Source organism: Hypanus sabinus, chromosome 1, assembly GCF_030144855.1.
Source record: "Hypanus sabinus isolate sHypSab1 chromosome 1, sHypSab1.hap1, whole genome shotgun sequence".
Taxonomy (NCBI): Eukaryota; Metazoa; Chordata; class Chondrichthyes; order Myliobatiformes; family Dasyatidae; genus Hypanus; species Hypanus sabinus.
This window is the reverse complement of record NC_082706.1, coordinates 87,802,920-87,819,315: the sequence shown is the minus strand read 5'-3', so window position 1 is coordinate 87,819,315 and position 16,396 is coordinate 87,802,920. Positions and strand designations below refer to the sequence as shown.

Below are 16,396 nucleotides of genomic sequence, written 5' to 3'. Positions count from 1 at the left end.
TATATTCCCATGCACATGAAACAAATAAATGTGAATTTGAATCATTGTTTTGCAGGTACTTTAAATTTAAAAATTCAGTAGCAATCAAGGCATCCAATGCTACTGAACTAACCATACCCAAAAGAATGAAGAAATGAGCGAATTCCAGCATAGGGACACCATGAAGGAAAATCGACAGGGTTGGGCATGTGAGCTACCTGTTCACATCAACGATGGGGAAATGTGGGAGCCAATGGCAGAGTGGATAGGAGTAATGCTATTTATGTTGTAAATATATAGTGGCATTTACCTATTTATGCACATTTTATCCCATATCAATAATTCTAACTTTATTTAATATTACTCTTCATAATTGAAGAGTAAAAAAGATTGTTTTTTTTGTTGCACGTCATGAAAATTCTTAATACGTGTAAATGTATATGAGGAATAAAACTGATCCTTGAATGCTGCGCTGAGTTAAGTGGGAGTTCCCGAGCAGTGACAATTGCTGGCAAGAGGGGTGGAGGGGCAACAGATCAGAGCTTTACTCATGGAAATGAGATCTAGAGAAGCAGCAGCATTTGATCCTGGGTCCATAAGATCGGCTTGGATGGGAAAGGTGAAGACTATGTATGAGGTTGAGTGAGGGATTGAAGGGTAACAGGTGATTAAACAAATGAAAGAGACCTAATTCAATGGAGTCCAAGGCTAGGGCTTGCTCATGGAGGCTGCTTTACAGCACACTGGCATAGATACATTTATAAAGACAAGGCTTTATTTTCAAAAATAAAAACCACATCACCTATAAAAAAAGACAAAAAACTATGCATACCTGCCAGCTACAATTTTTGGCTTCTTCCATAGTGGCTGGCATACGAATCATCAGCAAGTTCTGCAGAATAGCTGCTGCCTGAACAAAAATCAGACTATTGTTACATTTCTGTTCTGTTATCAAAATTATAATGGCATCCTTCAAATCCACAGCAATTCATGAGAGTGCAAACAGGAAACACCATAAAATGCAACAGCCTATTTGAGCTGTTCGCCCCAACAATCCACTCTGCCACTCAATTGTGGTTGAACTATTTTTAAACACCATTTTCCTGCCTTCTCCCCGTGAACCTTAACCCCATTCCAATCAAGACTCTTAACAAAATCTGCCTTAAATACACCCAATAACTTTGCAATAAATTCCACAGGTTCAGCACCCTCTGATGAAAGGAATTCTTCTCCCTCTCAGTTTTAAAAGGATGTCCTTTTTTTCTGAGACTGTGCCCTCTGGTTCTAAATTCTTGAAAAGGAAGAATAACCTAAAGAGTCACCTCAAGTTTTTGAATAAATGCAAACCCTGATATACCAGCAGAGATGCAAACTGGATCATATTTTTGGACATACTATTTAATTACTGTGACATTTTGAATATTATCATAATGCCAAATCAGGCCAACATCTAATTCTGTGCAAAATGTGTACTCATTTTTCGTTTTGTGTTGTTTTGTTATTAGTGTCATGTGTACCAAAATACAATGTAAAGCTCATCTTAAACACTATTTATATAGATCAATTCATCACACAGTGCATTCAGACAGAATAAGGTAAAATAATAACACACAATAAAGTGTAAAAGGCCATCAAAAAATTGCAGTGCCAGTGTAAACATCAGTGAGACATTACACTTTATTAGGCAGGTAAAGAATCAAATGTAAGATTGCAATGAGATTTGGATAACTAATAGAAGTTAAGTGTAATATTTTAAGGATGAATTTCATTAAATGATTAAGGCAAGCATAAGGGTAATTATTGTTCCATCCTGTTTTCCAATCAGCAATATTTAGACAGTTAATTGTACATTGAGAAGAATGAAGGATTTTATATTGAAAACAATGAAGGGTAGAGTCTTAAGGCAACACGAGTGAATCTGCAGATGCTGGAAATAAATTAAAAAAACACAAAATGCTGGCAGAACTCAGCAGGCCAGACAGCATCTATGGGAGGAGGCAATAATGACGTTTCAGGCTTAGACATCTGTAAAGGGTGTAAAGAGTGCAAAGGAGAATGAAATAATTGCGACTCCAAATTCAATGCAGCACAGTAAAAAACAAGGAACACAATAATAAAAAAAAACTCAATAAATACATAAAGCAGCTTATATACTAGATTGATTGCATCTACCTAAAGTAATGCTAGGCACAGTAGTGTCTGTACGTAAGGTGACTCTGACAGGAAATGATAATATACTGGTGGTGGGGAATGTGGTGCTGTGGTTAGGTTGAAAACGTTTGTAGTTTCCACAGCTATGCTGACGTTGTAACGGGGGATGTGAGTGGTACGAGTTATTCTGATGTCAATAACCATCTCTTTCATTTTGCTGCCATTAAGGAAGTGATTATGTGCCTGGCACCAGGCCTCGAGCTCTTCCACCCCTTCTATGTAGGCCTTCTCATTGTTGTTGGTGATGATCCCACCGTCATGTCATCACTGAACTTGACAATGTGATTACTCAGGTGTTGGGCTGTGCAGTAGTGTGTGAGTAGAGTGTACAGCAGTGGGCCCAGCACATAGCCCTTGAGAGGCACCCCATGTTGAGGATGACGGGGAGGGAGGAGTGGTTGTACATCCTGACTATCTGAGCTTTGTTGGTTAGGAAGCCCAACACCCAGCTGCACAGTGGTCTATTTAGTTGCACATTGGTTCACTAATGTCTGTGGTGCAATAATGTTGAATGCTGAACCAAAATCCAGAAACGGCATTCTGATATGTGTCCTAGTTTTTAAGGTGTGTCAGGGCCAGGTGCTATGGCATCTGTCATAGAGCAGTTCTGTCAGTAAGCATATTGGTGAGTGTCCAGTGTTTCAGAAATGATGTTTTTGATGTCTGTCACTACCACCCGCACAAATCTGCACAACACTAAAACAGGGTCTTTCAAACCCTTGGGAGGAAATGTGAGAATTAACTGTTTAGAAAAAGAGTTCGATACAATCAGTGACAGAAAATGGATGGCACACTTCACTTCAGAATTGTGAAGAACTGTATAGAATTAAAGGGATTCACATATTTTCTCAGCACATGGAATTTTCAGATAGGTTTTGTGCAGAGCCAGATGATTTTAGATGAGAACACTGGAGGCACCTGAAGACTCAGTTCCTTCCTGATTGCCAATGGTTCAAAACACTAAACTGAATCTTCCGAGTGAACCTCAGATACGAGTTGCAGGAAAACAAAACTGGATGAATGACTTTAATTTGCAAAATAAGAATACATCATATGAATTCTCAGAAAAATGGTCAGAACTTAAGAGCTGATTCAAGCAGTTAATCACCTCTCTTACGGTCTCCAGTGTAAGTCATCTATTTGGCATTGAAATTCAATCACGAAATACATCTAGTTACCTGGTAATTCCAGTGAACACTGCCGGGTTAACTCTGTATCTAATAAAGTGGCCACTGAGTGTATAATTATGGACTTTTGCTGGTGTAGCACATTCACTTCAAGGATCGAATTGTTGTGTATTCAAAGACTCTCTTCTGCACACCACTATAGTAATGCGCAGTTATTTGAGTTACTGTCACCGTTTTGTCAGCTGGAACCCCTCTGGCCATTCTTCTCTGACCTCTCTCTTCTGTTTCTGCTCACTGGATGCTTTTGTTTTTTTAACCATTCTCTGTAAACTCTACAGACTGCAGTGCGTGAAGATCAGCAGTTTCTCAGATATTCAAACCACTGTCTGGCAATCGTTCCACGGTCAAAGTCACTTAGATCACATTTCTTCACTATTCTGATGTTTCACCCGAACAGCAACTGACTCTTCTCCATGCTAGCATGCTTTTATGCAGAGTTGCTGCCACATGATTGGCTAATTAAATACTTGCATTAACAAAGTGTACAGGCGTACCTAATAAAGTGGCCACTGAGTGTATGCCAATGGATGCACACTATAGTTTGAACCTTTATTATTTAGTTGTTCAATCTAATTTAATACCTCTGCAGGGCTAATACCACTGCCAGCTGCTTTGATAGAAATACTTCTTTTAAAGAAAGGACACTTATAAAAAATGTTAAGACCAACAACGACGTTTTGCTCAGGAGGCATGCTGAAAAGGCTCTACAATGGGTGGTTAAAACTGCCCAACACATCACCCACACCAGCCCAATCACCATTAAGGACACAGACAGGAAAATGTGCTGGAAAAAGGCCTGCAATATCCCCATCATCCTGCTCATAGACTGATTGTCCCACTCGCATCAGGGAAGAGGCTACACAGCATCCACGCCAGGACTACAAGCCTCTGAAAGTTACTTCCCCCAAGCTAAGTATGCTGATCACCATCTCTACCCATTAACTCACCCAGGCATCGATACTTTTTAATTTCCTGTCAGGGACACCTTGCGTATGGACACTCCTGTTTCTAGCGTCACTTTAACGTACAATCAATCTATGTATATAAGCTTATCTTATGTATTTATATTTATAGTATTTTTAAAATTACATTCTTTATGCTTATTGTGTTTTTTCTATGTTGCACCGGATCCGGAGTAAAAAACATTTCTTTTTTCTTTACACATGTACTGAAGAAAGACAAACAATCTTGAAATTTAATCTTGAAGCTAGCAATGATCTATGATCTAAGAGATATAAATTGGACAATGCTGCTCCTTGCTGGAGAAGAAGAGCCATTGCTTGAAAAAACATATCACTTATGATTAATATGCACCAACTAAACTATTAAAGGGCCAGTTTCATACATTGAGGTCATTTCATTGGCTTTAATTGTGGTTGTTCATCAGCAGAATAATAGGTATACTTATTATATGTTAAAAGGTACTTCATGAATGATTAGACTGAGTTTAGACTGTAGTTACTGCACACGCTGGAGTTTAGAAGAACAGCGGGAGGGAATCTCATTGAAACCTATCAGATATTGAAAGGCCTAGACAGACTAGACATGGAGAAGGTGTTTCCTATAGTGGGGGAATCTAAGACCAGAGGACACAGCCTTAGAATAGAAGAGAGCCCCTTTAGAACAGAGATGAGAGGGTCTTTAGTCAGAGGGTGGTGAATCTGTGGAACTCATTGCCACAGATGGCCGTGGAAGACAAATGGGTATATTTAAAATGGAGGTCGATAGGTTCTGGGTTAGGAAAGGATTCAAAGTTTACAGGGAGAAGGCAGAGAATGGGGTTGAGAGGGATAATAAATTACATGATGGAATGGCGGAGTAGACCCAATCGGCCGATTGGCCCAATTCTGCTCCTATATCTTATGGTTTATGCATCTAATGGTCTAAGGTTTCATGAAATGGATCAGCATTGTATTTTAAGATAATTTCATTAGTTTTACAACATCTGGATATTCAGGGATATTACTGGATCCTTTCATTAAATAATCTTACTTCTTCTGTTAACATCCTTTCCAGTTACAGTACATCTCAGAGGTTGAAGATGCTGAGTCACTACATACACCATGGGTTGAAATAGATAAAGTTCTGGGTCCCTGGAGGATTTGGGTATCACAAAGGAAAGTGGAGTTTGGCCAATTCAGATCAGGTATATTATTGAAAGGTAGAGCAGACTCAAGGTGCTCTGTGGCATCCTCTTAGCTTTATTTCTCATGTTAAATCTATTCCACTTTACTCATTATACTCCACAAGCAGAAAATGCCTGAGGCAAAAAGGATTTCCAGCATCTACAGCTTTATCTTGGATTTTCAGTATACTTCTAGACTTCAGTCAACATTTACATTAAAGAGTCTAATTCCATCCATTGCAATCAAGACTTGTGGCATTTTAAAGACTTTCGCCATAATCAAATTCATTGATTTTTTAAAAATAGATTAGATTATCCATTTTTACATCTGCACTGATGTGCAGCAATAAAAAAAAACTTGCATGGATCTTATTATCCTTTAACATCATTTTGAAAGGAACTTGGCACAACATTCCACAAAACATTTAAAAATATAAAACAAAAGCTTACACTAGAATGACCAACCATCTTTAACTTGAACTTAAATGCTCTTAAGGGCAATTCACCAAGCTAAACTAGACTATTATTCTGTATTTTGTTTATTTTTCTCCCCAAAATTACATCTCTTTGCTATTTGCTAAATCCCAATAAATAGTAATACATATTCTAAATGTCACTTCTCTACCCAACTATTGAATCGGTAAAGTGTACCGAAACTTTCAGAAAACAATCTAAAAATGACTATTTCTGCAAAGTCTGCATGGGACTTCACTGCCTAGAGAAGCAATTTTGGCACTGTCTGAACATCACTGTTTTAGTTATTTTTAATTGAGCTATTTATTGCAAACCTTAGGTAATTTCACAACTTGGAAAAAAACATCTTTGATAATGGAACTTTATCTAATACTATGCAAAACAAGATATACTGTTAGACCATATTTTGACTACTTCAAGGAAGTTTAGAAGAAAAATACAATGCCCATTGAGTCATTTGACATACACAGTGCTTATAAAAGGTATTTACTCCCACTTGGAACTTTTTAAATGTTTTATTGCTTTACAACATAGAATCACAGTGGATTTAATTTGGCTTTTTGACACCGATCAACAGAAAAAGACTCTTGTGTCAAATTGAAAATAGATCTCTACAAAGTGACCTAAATTAATTACAAATAAAAGACCATAAGACGTAGGAGCAGAATTACACCATTTGGCCCATCAAGACTTCTCCACTATTCAATCACAAAGAAAATCTGCAGATGCTGGAAATCCAAGCAACACACTCAAAATGCTGGAGTAACTCAGCAGGCCAGGCAGTACCTATGGAAAAGAGTAGAGTCGATGTTTTGGGCCGAGATCCTTCAGCAAGACTGGAGGAAAAATGATGGGGAGTAGAGCTAAAAGGAGGCGGGAGGGCAGGCAGAAACACAAGGTGATAGGTGAAATCGGAAGGGGAAGGAATAAAGTAAAGAGCTGGGAATTTGATTGGTGAAGAAGATACAGGGCTGAAGAAGGCTGAATCCAATTGGGGAGGACAAAAGGCCATGGAAGAAAGAAAAAGGGGAAGAAGCATCGGGGGGGGGGGCAATGGGCAGGGAAGGAGATAAGGTGAGACAGGGAAAAAGAGAAAAAGAGATGGGGAATGGTGAAGGCGAGGAAATCGATGTTCAGATTAGAGGCTACCCAGTTGGAATAATAGGTGATGTTCCTCCAACCTGAGTGTGGCCGGCCTCATCGCGACTATAGAGGAGGCCATGGATAGACATATCGTAATGGGAATAGGAAGTGGAATTAAAATGGGTGGCCACAGGGAGATCCCACTTTTTCTAGTGGATGGAGTGTAGGTGCTTGGGCACCCGGCGATGCAGAAATTCGCAAATGGATCGTAGCCAGACTCAATCAAGACCCTAATATGATTCTACAAACTGTTACTCAAGAGTATCAGCGGTTTATCAACCTGAAACATGATTTCAACCTGGTTAACCAGAACCACGTCAATGCAGCTTCTAATGACTCAGACATCATCACTCAGCAGGTTTTCAAGTGGCCAAACACAGCTGATTGGGACTGTGGTACATGGCATTACACAAGAAACTGCCAATACAAGAAATACACTTGCTGCAAATGCCAACTCGAGTCACAAAGAAGGCTTTTGGTATCCTTCACGGTCTTCTAAGTCAGTGAAACACAAGGCCAAGAAGTTTCAAAAGCCATCAAAATCTACAAGGAGTTTAATGATCATGTTCGAAGTTGACTTCACTCCCAAGAGTTGATACATCCACATATTTGTCAACAATTAGTTGGTCAAACTACAACTCCAAATGCACAGAGCAGGACTTGAGTCACCAACTTTTCAAATCAACTCATCACTCTGCTTGCAGTGCATCAGGTGGAACAGTCCAGCTGACTGGCAAACTGCACTGCATGGTAACCAAGTCAATGGCGTATATTGCCTAACAGCCCAGCCAGATCTGAATGTTTTTGGCATTGACTAAATGGACAAGCTCGATCTCTGGAGCATCCCTCTGGATGAGGTCTGTATGGAAACACAGGCCATTCAAATAATTTCAGTCAATGCCATACCAACATCAGTATGTGAGATCATACAACAGCAGCAACAGTGCTATGCAACAGTGTTTCAAGAAGGCTTAGGCAGTTGCACTGAACTGGAAGCAGAATTCCATCTCCATCCAGACACAAAGCTAGTCTTCTGTCGCAAAGGATTGGTACCATAAGCTGTCTTACCAGTTGTGGAGCAAGAGCTAGATTGCCAGAAACAAGCTGCCAACTATTCACACTGGGTAGCTCCAAAAGCCATTATCAAGAAAGCCAACAGTACAGTGAGGCTGTGTGCAGACTTCTCAACTGGTCTCATTACAGCTTTGGACACACGCCACTACTCACTGCTGGTACAAAACTGAATGGTGGTCACTACTTTGTGATGTTGAATTTGGCTGAAGCCCATCTCGAGCTAGAGGCAGAAAATTCATGGGAGTCTCTTGCTATTACAACACAAAGTATTATTTTCCTTCCTGTATCTACCTTTTGGGGTAAAGGCAACTCCTTTAATTTCACAACAGTTTATGGATCCACATTATCAGGTATGTTAGGGTCGATTCACTTAATGGATAACACCTGTGTGTGTGACTTGGTTTAACATGCAGAGACTGATGCATGGCCAGCCACCACACGGTCCTTGACAAATTAGTGGTCAGACACCAGCAGCATGGAATGTAAGACAACTGGGGACCTTCAATGCTGCAGACTTCCTCCTCATCTTCTACCAGATTAGCTCCACTATTGAGGTCTTGGTTTAATTGCTCTTTATCTGGAACCTCCACCTTGACCTTAATGGCCCCTGCATGTTTCTGAAGTCCTTCATCACTGTTAAGAGTAATTGCTTGTAATTGTACATACGAAGGTACAAGATTATAGTTCATAGAAGATAGCCAAATTATAAAGTTGCTTTGTTACTGTGAAAAGCTGAGTGTTGGGTAGGGGCCAAATTACAGTTAACAGCCATTTTATATGGTACAACTGATTATTAATGCAAATATCAATGACCCTATGATGTGGTAACAACTGAATACATAAAAGCATAAAATACATAGAGGTTCAGTTATGATCTAAGTGACTTTGACCGTGGAATGATTGATGGTGTAAAATGGGGTGGTTTGAGTATCTCAGAAACTGATGGATCTCCTGGGATTTGCACACATAACAGTTGATACAGTTTACAGAGAATAGTGCTAAAAACATCCAATGAGTGGCAGTTATATGTGAAAAAATACCTTGTTAATGAGAGAGGGCAGAGGAAAACGGCCAGACTGGTTCAAGCTGACAAGAAGGCAACAGTAACCCAAATAACCACGTGTTTCAACAGTAGTGTGCAGAAGAAAACCTTTGAACATATAACACATTGAACAGCAGAAGACAACAAACATACACTCAGTAGCCACTTTATTAGGCACAGAAGGTAACTATTAAAGTGGCCACTATGTGTAGTTCATAGAAGTCAGCCTAATTATGAATATGCTTTTTTGCTGTGAAAAGCTGACAATGTTGGGTAGGAGCCAAATGATAGGATAGGTATTTACTCTGTATAATTAGAAGAACTGCTTACCTCTTTACGAACCATACTGCACTCTGATTGGTCTAGAAGGATATTTAGCAGTGTACCCCATAAACCTCCAGAAATGTTTTGACAGCTGGCTGCCAATGCAACACAGCCACCTTCTACCAGTGTTAATGCTGATCCAATGCCCAAGCTGCCAAAACGAACCTAGCAAAATTCAAACAGAAACTAATTCATACAGCAGGCACTGTTCAAAAATTTTACAATGGTCTTAGCACTCGCAAAACACATATATGTATATTTCAAATGAATGGCATGAATAGAAATATATAAAAATGTAACAGATATGAATAAGGTTCATTTAAATGGGCTATCAACATATTGATCTGCCACTGAGTTTACTTTTCATGACTTCAAAACCTTAAAGCTAGATAGTTCCCAAGGGCCCAATGGAATATAACCCAGGTTATTGAGAGGCAAAGGAAGAGATTGTTTGGGCCATGAAGGACATAGTTGTACGCTCCTTATCTACAGAAATTGTCCTAAAATATTGGAGAATAGCCAATGTTGCTCCTCTGTCTGAGAAGGCCACTATGAGAAAACTAGGAAATCATATGCTGGAGAGCCTTAAATCAATGGTGGAGAAATTACTGGAAATGATTCTTAGAGATGGAATCTCCTTGTATCCGGAAAACCATAGACATAATAGGGATAATCAACATGGCCTTGTGCAGGAGAAGTCAAACCTTACAGATTTTTTTGAAGATGTTACAAAAATGACTTATGAAGATAAGGCAATGGATCTTTATACATGGAGTTAAATAAAGATTTTGACAAGTCCTTCCCCAGGGATCAAGGACCAATTTTACTCACCATATACATTTACACATATTAACAATTTGCTGTGGCCTGTTGGCATGCACAACATACAACAAAATTACAAACATTAAAGAATAAAGAATAAAAAAAACTAAGTTGATGCAAAAGAATTAGGGCACAGGATGACTTGTAGACTGGATTCAAAATTGGCTTTGTCACAGAGGCAGACAATAGTGGTTGTAGGTGTTATTCTGACTAGAGGACTGCGACCAATAGTGTTCCACTAGGGTCAGTGCTTAGACCTCTTTTGTTTGCTATATACACAAGCGACTTAGATGAACATAAACAATAGGTGGTTAGTAACTATGCAGACAACACAAAAATTGGCAGAACTGTGGATAGTGAGAAAGGTTCTCAGGGACTACACAGGATATAGATATATCACCAGAGAAATGACAGTTAAAGTTTAATCCAAACAAGTGTGTGATCAAAGGGGAAGTATACAGTAAACAGTAGGACCCTTGAAAGTACTAATGTACAGAGGTATCTTGGGGTGCAAAGCCAAAGCTTCTTAAAAATGGTAAGCATGTAGATAGGGTGGTAGTTATGGATAGCATTCTTGCCCTCGTTGGTTGGAGTGTTGGACATAAGTCAGGAAGTAATTTTACAATGGCATAAAACTTCTGTTGAAGTTAGATTTGGAATATTGAGTGCAACTCTGGTTGCTGCATTACATAAAGGATGTGGAGCCTTTGGAGAGAGAGCCACCAGAGAGATCTGAGAGATTCACCAGGATGCTGACTGGGCTCGAGAGCATTAGCTAAAAGGAGGAGTTGCATAAACTTGGAATCCTCCTTCTGGAGCATTGGAGGCTGAGGGATGACCTGATGGAAGTATATCAACTTAAAAGAGGCATAGTTAAGGTAAACTTTGACAAATTTCTATAGATCTGTAGTAAAAAGTATATGGACTGGCTGCGTCACAGCCAGGTATGAAGACACCAACGTCCTTGAATGGAAAGTCGCATAAAAAGTAGTGGATACAGCCCAGTCCATCATGCTAAAGCACTCTCCACCATTGAGCACTTCTACATGGAGCATTCTTGCAAGAGAGTAGCATCCGTCATTGGGGACACCCACCATACAGGTCATGCTCTTTTCTTGCTGTTGCCATTCAGAAGGTGATACAGGAGCTGCAGGACTCACAACTCTAGGTTCAGTAACAATTATTACCCCTTAACCAACCCTTAAGACTCACTTTCAAGTACTCTTCAGCTCATGTTCTCAATATTTATTATTTATTAGTTATTATTCTTTCTTTCTTTTTGTATTTGCACAGTTTGTGTTTTTTTGCATACTGGTTGAATGCCCGGTTAGTGCTGTCTTTCATCATTATTCTATGATGCATTTACTGAGTATGCCCGCAAGAAAATGAATCTCAGAGTTGTGGATGGTGACATATATGTACTTAGATAATGAATTTATTTTGAACTTTGAGATCCTAAGTCTTTTTATCCCCTGGTTGGAAATATCAAATACCAGAGGGAATAGTTTTAAAGTGAAAGGGGAAAAATTTAAAAAGTCAGGGTGCAGAACACATCTAACATGCCAAAGAGAGATGTTATGAAAGTGATGGCAGGTGAGGACAAGACCACTTGTGTTAATGGGATAGAGGCAGGAAAGTTGTTTCCATTGGTTGGTGAGACTAGAACTAGCGGTTAGAGCCTTAAGATTCAGAGGAATAGATACAGGAGAGAGCTGAGAAAAAACTGCTTTTCCCAAAGACTGGTGAATCTGTGGAATTTTCTGCCCATGGAAATGACCTCATTAAATATATTTAAGATATGGTTAGATATATTTTGCATAACAGGGGAAGTAAGGGTCATGGGGAAAAGGCAGCAAAGCAGAGCTGAGACCACGGCCAGAACAGCCATCATCTTAGCGAATGGCAGAGCAGGCTTGAAGGGCCAGATGGCTGACTCCTGCTTCTATTTAGTATTCTCTAATGAGATCTGTGAAGCAAACATTTTTTAAAAACAGAGAGTGACAGATGTATGAAATTAATTGCCAGAAGTGACAGAATCGATGACAGTAAGCATTTAGACAGAGAAATGAACAGGAAGCAATGGAGGGACAGAGACCACGTGCAGTTTAAATTTGTATCATGGTGACTACAGACATCACGGGCCAAGGAGCCTGTTTCATGTTCTATGCTTTAAGTTAAGAGTACTTTGCTACCTGTACAGTAAAGTGTTGGAACTGATACCATGCAGAAAGCAGACAGAAACCTCTGCAAAGCAAACACACATAACTAGGAATAAGATGACGACCAGATAATTAATTGTAAGCACTATTTTAAAATACAGATCAATTTAGTGGGGATAACTCCCAGAGCAACACACACACCAAATGTTGGAGGAGCTCAGCATGTCAACCAGCATCTATGGAGAGGAATAAACAGTTGACATTATGGACAGAGACCCTTCATTGGGAATTGAGAGGAGTGGAAGTGGTAAAGAAGCCAGATTAAGGTGGTGGGTGGAGGGAATGAACAGTAGATGTTTTGGGCCAAGACCCTTCAATAATACCAAAAGGTTGACTGTTTATTCCTCCTCATATATGTTGCCTGACTTGCTCAGTTCCTTTAGCATTTTGTCTCTCTCTCTCACTCTCTCTCCAGATTTTAGCATCTTCAGAACCTCTTGTGGTTATCAATTACACAGTCTTTGATTCTCCTTCATCTTACACTCACTGACACATTCTTGGTTTCCCCCTTTTACTCAGACACCCACACTCTGATCCCTATCACTCAATGTACCCACCAGATGTCTAATACTTCTCACCCACACTCCCTCACTTTCTTTTGCTGTTCTTCTCTGCAAAGGTTAACAAAACAGTGATTTTCACCACCATCTCCTCATCCTTTCTTTCTTTTTCAATCTTTTTATTGAATTTCATATATATAAGAAAACATAACATAATAATGAATAGGTTATAAATGCATTAGACTTGAAATTAAATTAATAATAGGATAACAATATCCTATTAAAATATCAATAGGAAAACATAGTACATTATCAATCAAGCCTATAATAATTATATGAAAAAAATAAAAATAATCATCAAAAGAAAAAGAAAAAATTATGAAAATACAAGCAAAAATATATATTGAGAAAAAAAATACTAAACTAAACTAACATGGGCAATAATAACAGTTTATTTATATATGATAGTGCCAAAAACTCCAGAACTCCATACCAGAACAAGAATAAGCAGAGAGAAGGTCTGGGAGAGGTCAAATTAATTCATATGAAAATGTCGAATGAACGGTCCCCAAGTTTCTTCAAATTTAACTGATGAGTCAAAAATAGTGCTTCTAATTTTTTCCAAGCTCATATAAGAAATAGTTTGAGAGAGCCACTGAAATGTGGTAGGAGGATTTACTTCTTTCCAATTTTGCAATATAGACCTTCTGGCCATTAATGTTACAAAAGCGATCATTCGTCTAATTGAAGGGGAAAACTGATTACCATCCTCATTTGGTATACCAAAAATTGCAGTAATAAAATGAGGTTGTAAATTGATATTCCAAATTGAGGAATTGGTAGCAAATATGTCCTTCCAATAATTATATAAGGTGGGACATGACCAAAACATATGGGTCAATGAAGCCACATCTGAATGACATCTGTCACATTGAGGGTTAATATGAGAGTAGAATCGAGCAAGTTTATCTTTAGACATATGAGCTTTATGTACAATTTTAAATTGTATTAAAGCATGTTTAGCACATATAGAAGAAGAATTAACCATTTGTAAAATTTTTTCCCATTTTTCTATTGATATATTACATTGAAGTTCTTTTTCCCATTCTTGTTTAATTCTACCTGATATTTCTGGTTGTATCTTCATAATCATATTGTAAATAAAAGCCGCTAATCCCTTCTGATAGGGATTTAAGGTAAAAATCATACCTAAAAAGTCCATTGAAGTTGAATTGGGGAAGGATGGTAGAATTTTATGTAAAAAATTTCTGATTTGTAGATATCTAAAAAAGTTAGATTTAGGTAACTCAAATTTGTTGGAAAGTTGGTCGAAAGACATCAAACTACCTTCAAAGAAAAGATCACGAAAGCATTTTATACCTTTCCTTTTCCATATGCTAAAAGCTTGATCTGTCAAAGAAGGTTTGAAAAAAAAATTAAGTAAAATAGGGCTATCAAGAGCAAAGTTTTTCAGAGTAAAAAATTTACGAAATTGAAACCAAATTTGTAATGTATGTTTGACAACAGGGTTGGATATCTGTTTATTAAATTTAACTAAATTGGCAGAGAGAGAAGAAGCCAGAACGGAGAATAGAGAATATCCCTGTGCCTCATTGCATTCTAAATTTACCCACTGTGGGCACAATGGTGAATCCAAATCTGATTTCCAATAAATTAAGTTACGAATATTATTCGCCCAATAGTAAAATCTAAAGTTAAGTAGAGCTAAACCACCATCTTTTTTAGATTTTTGTAATTGCCTTTTACTTAACCTAGGATTTTTATTTTGCCACACAAATGAGGAAATTTTTGAGTCAACGTTATCAAAAAAAGATTTAGGAATAAAAATTGGTAAAGCTTGAAATAAATATAAAAATTTCGGTAGAATCATCATTTTAATAGCATTAATCAGACCAACTAATGATAAGGATAATGGAGACCATCTTGTAGTAAGTTGTTGAATTTGATGTAGCGTAGGTAAAAAATTCAATGTAAATAAATCTTTATATTTCTTGGTAATTTTTATACCTAAATAGATAAAGTTATCATTAACAACTTTAAATGGTATCCTTTCATTCAATAAAGTTTGCGCGTTTAAAGGAAATAAATCACTCTTATTCAAGTTTAGTTTATAACCAGATAAACTACCAAATTGAGCCAACAAGGATAAAATAGCGGGAATAGACCTGTCAGGATCAGAAATATATAACAACAAGTCATCAGCATAAAGTGATAACTTGTATAATTTCTCATTGCGGGTAATACCAAAAATATTAGGAGATTCACGAATAGCAATGGCTAAAGGTTCTAATGCAATATTAAACAATAAAGGACTTAAGGGACAACCTTGTCTCGTACCACGAGATAATTGAAAAAAAGAAGATCTGTAATTATTTGTAAGAACAGAAGCAACAGGTTTATGATATATTAGTTTGATCCATGATATAAAATTAGGACTAAAATTAAAATATCTCAAAGCATTAAATAAGTATACCCATTCAAAAGCTTTTTCAGCATCTAGTGAAATAACACATTCTGGAATTGTGGGTGACGAGGTATAAATTATATTAATCAATTTTCTAATATTAAAAAAGGAATACCGATTCTTAATAAAACCAGTTTGGTCTTCTGAAATAATCTGTGATAGTACCTTTTCTAACCTAATAGCTAAAATTTTTGTAAGAATCTTAGAATCTACATTTAATAGTGATATAGGGCGATAAGATGCACATAAAGTGGGATCCTTATCTTTTTTAAGAATTAGAGAGATAGTAGCTTCATAAAAAGACTGAGGTAATCTCTTCTTAACAAATGCATTATTAAAGATTTCACATAACCAAGGGGAAAGCAAAGAAGAAAAAGTTTTAAAAAATTCTATAATATAGCCATCAGGACCAGGAGCTTTCCCTGAATTCATTGATGAGATAGCCTCTCCTATTTCGGCCAAAGAAATAGGAGCATCAAACAAGCTACGATCTTCATCTGTCAGTTTGGGAATATTCAAATTGTTAAAAAAGTTATCCATCATGGACAGATCGCCATCAAATTCTGATTGATATAAAGATTTATAAAAATCTTGAAAAGTGTTATTGATTTCTTTATGATCAGTAGTCAGATTACCGTCTTGTTTACGAATTTTAATAATTTGTCGCTTAGTCGAGATAGCTTTTAATTGGTTAGCTAATAATTTACCAGTTCGATCACTATGGATATAAAATTGAGCCCTAGTCCTAATTAATTGATTCTCAATTGAAGAAGATAATAATAAGCTATGCTCCATTTGAAGCTCAACTCTC

The 16,396-nt window shown here is 37.6% G+C and overlaps 1 protein-coding gene across 2 annotated transcripts in view; it reads right to left on the bottom strand.

The window, feature by feature from the left end:
* Positions 1-16,396, bottom strand: part of rttn (rotatin) — a 255,709-nt gene that overhangs the window by 78,320 nt on the left and 160,993 nt on the right. For both annotated transcript variants that reach the window (XM_059971494.1, XM_059971501.1), the window contains exons 31-32: positions 9,566-9,724; positions 812-889 (exon numbers count right to left, since the gene is read on the bottom strand). In XM_059971494.1, the coding sequence (XP_059827477.1) occupies positions 812-889; positions 9,566-9,724 (237 nt within the window). The remainder of the gene's footprint in view (positions 1-811; positions 890-9,565; positions 9,725-16,396) is intronic.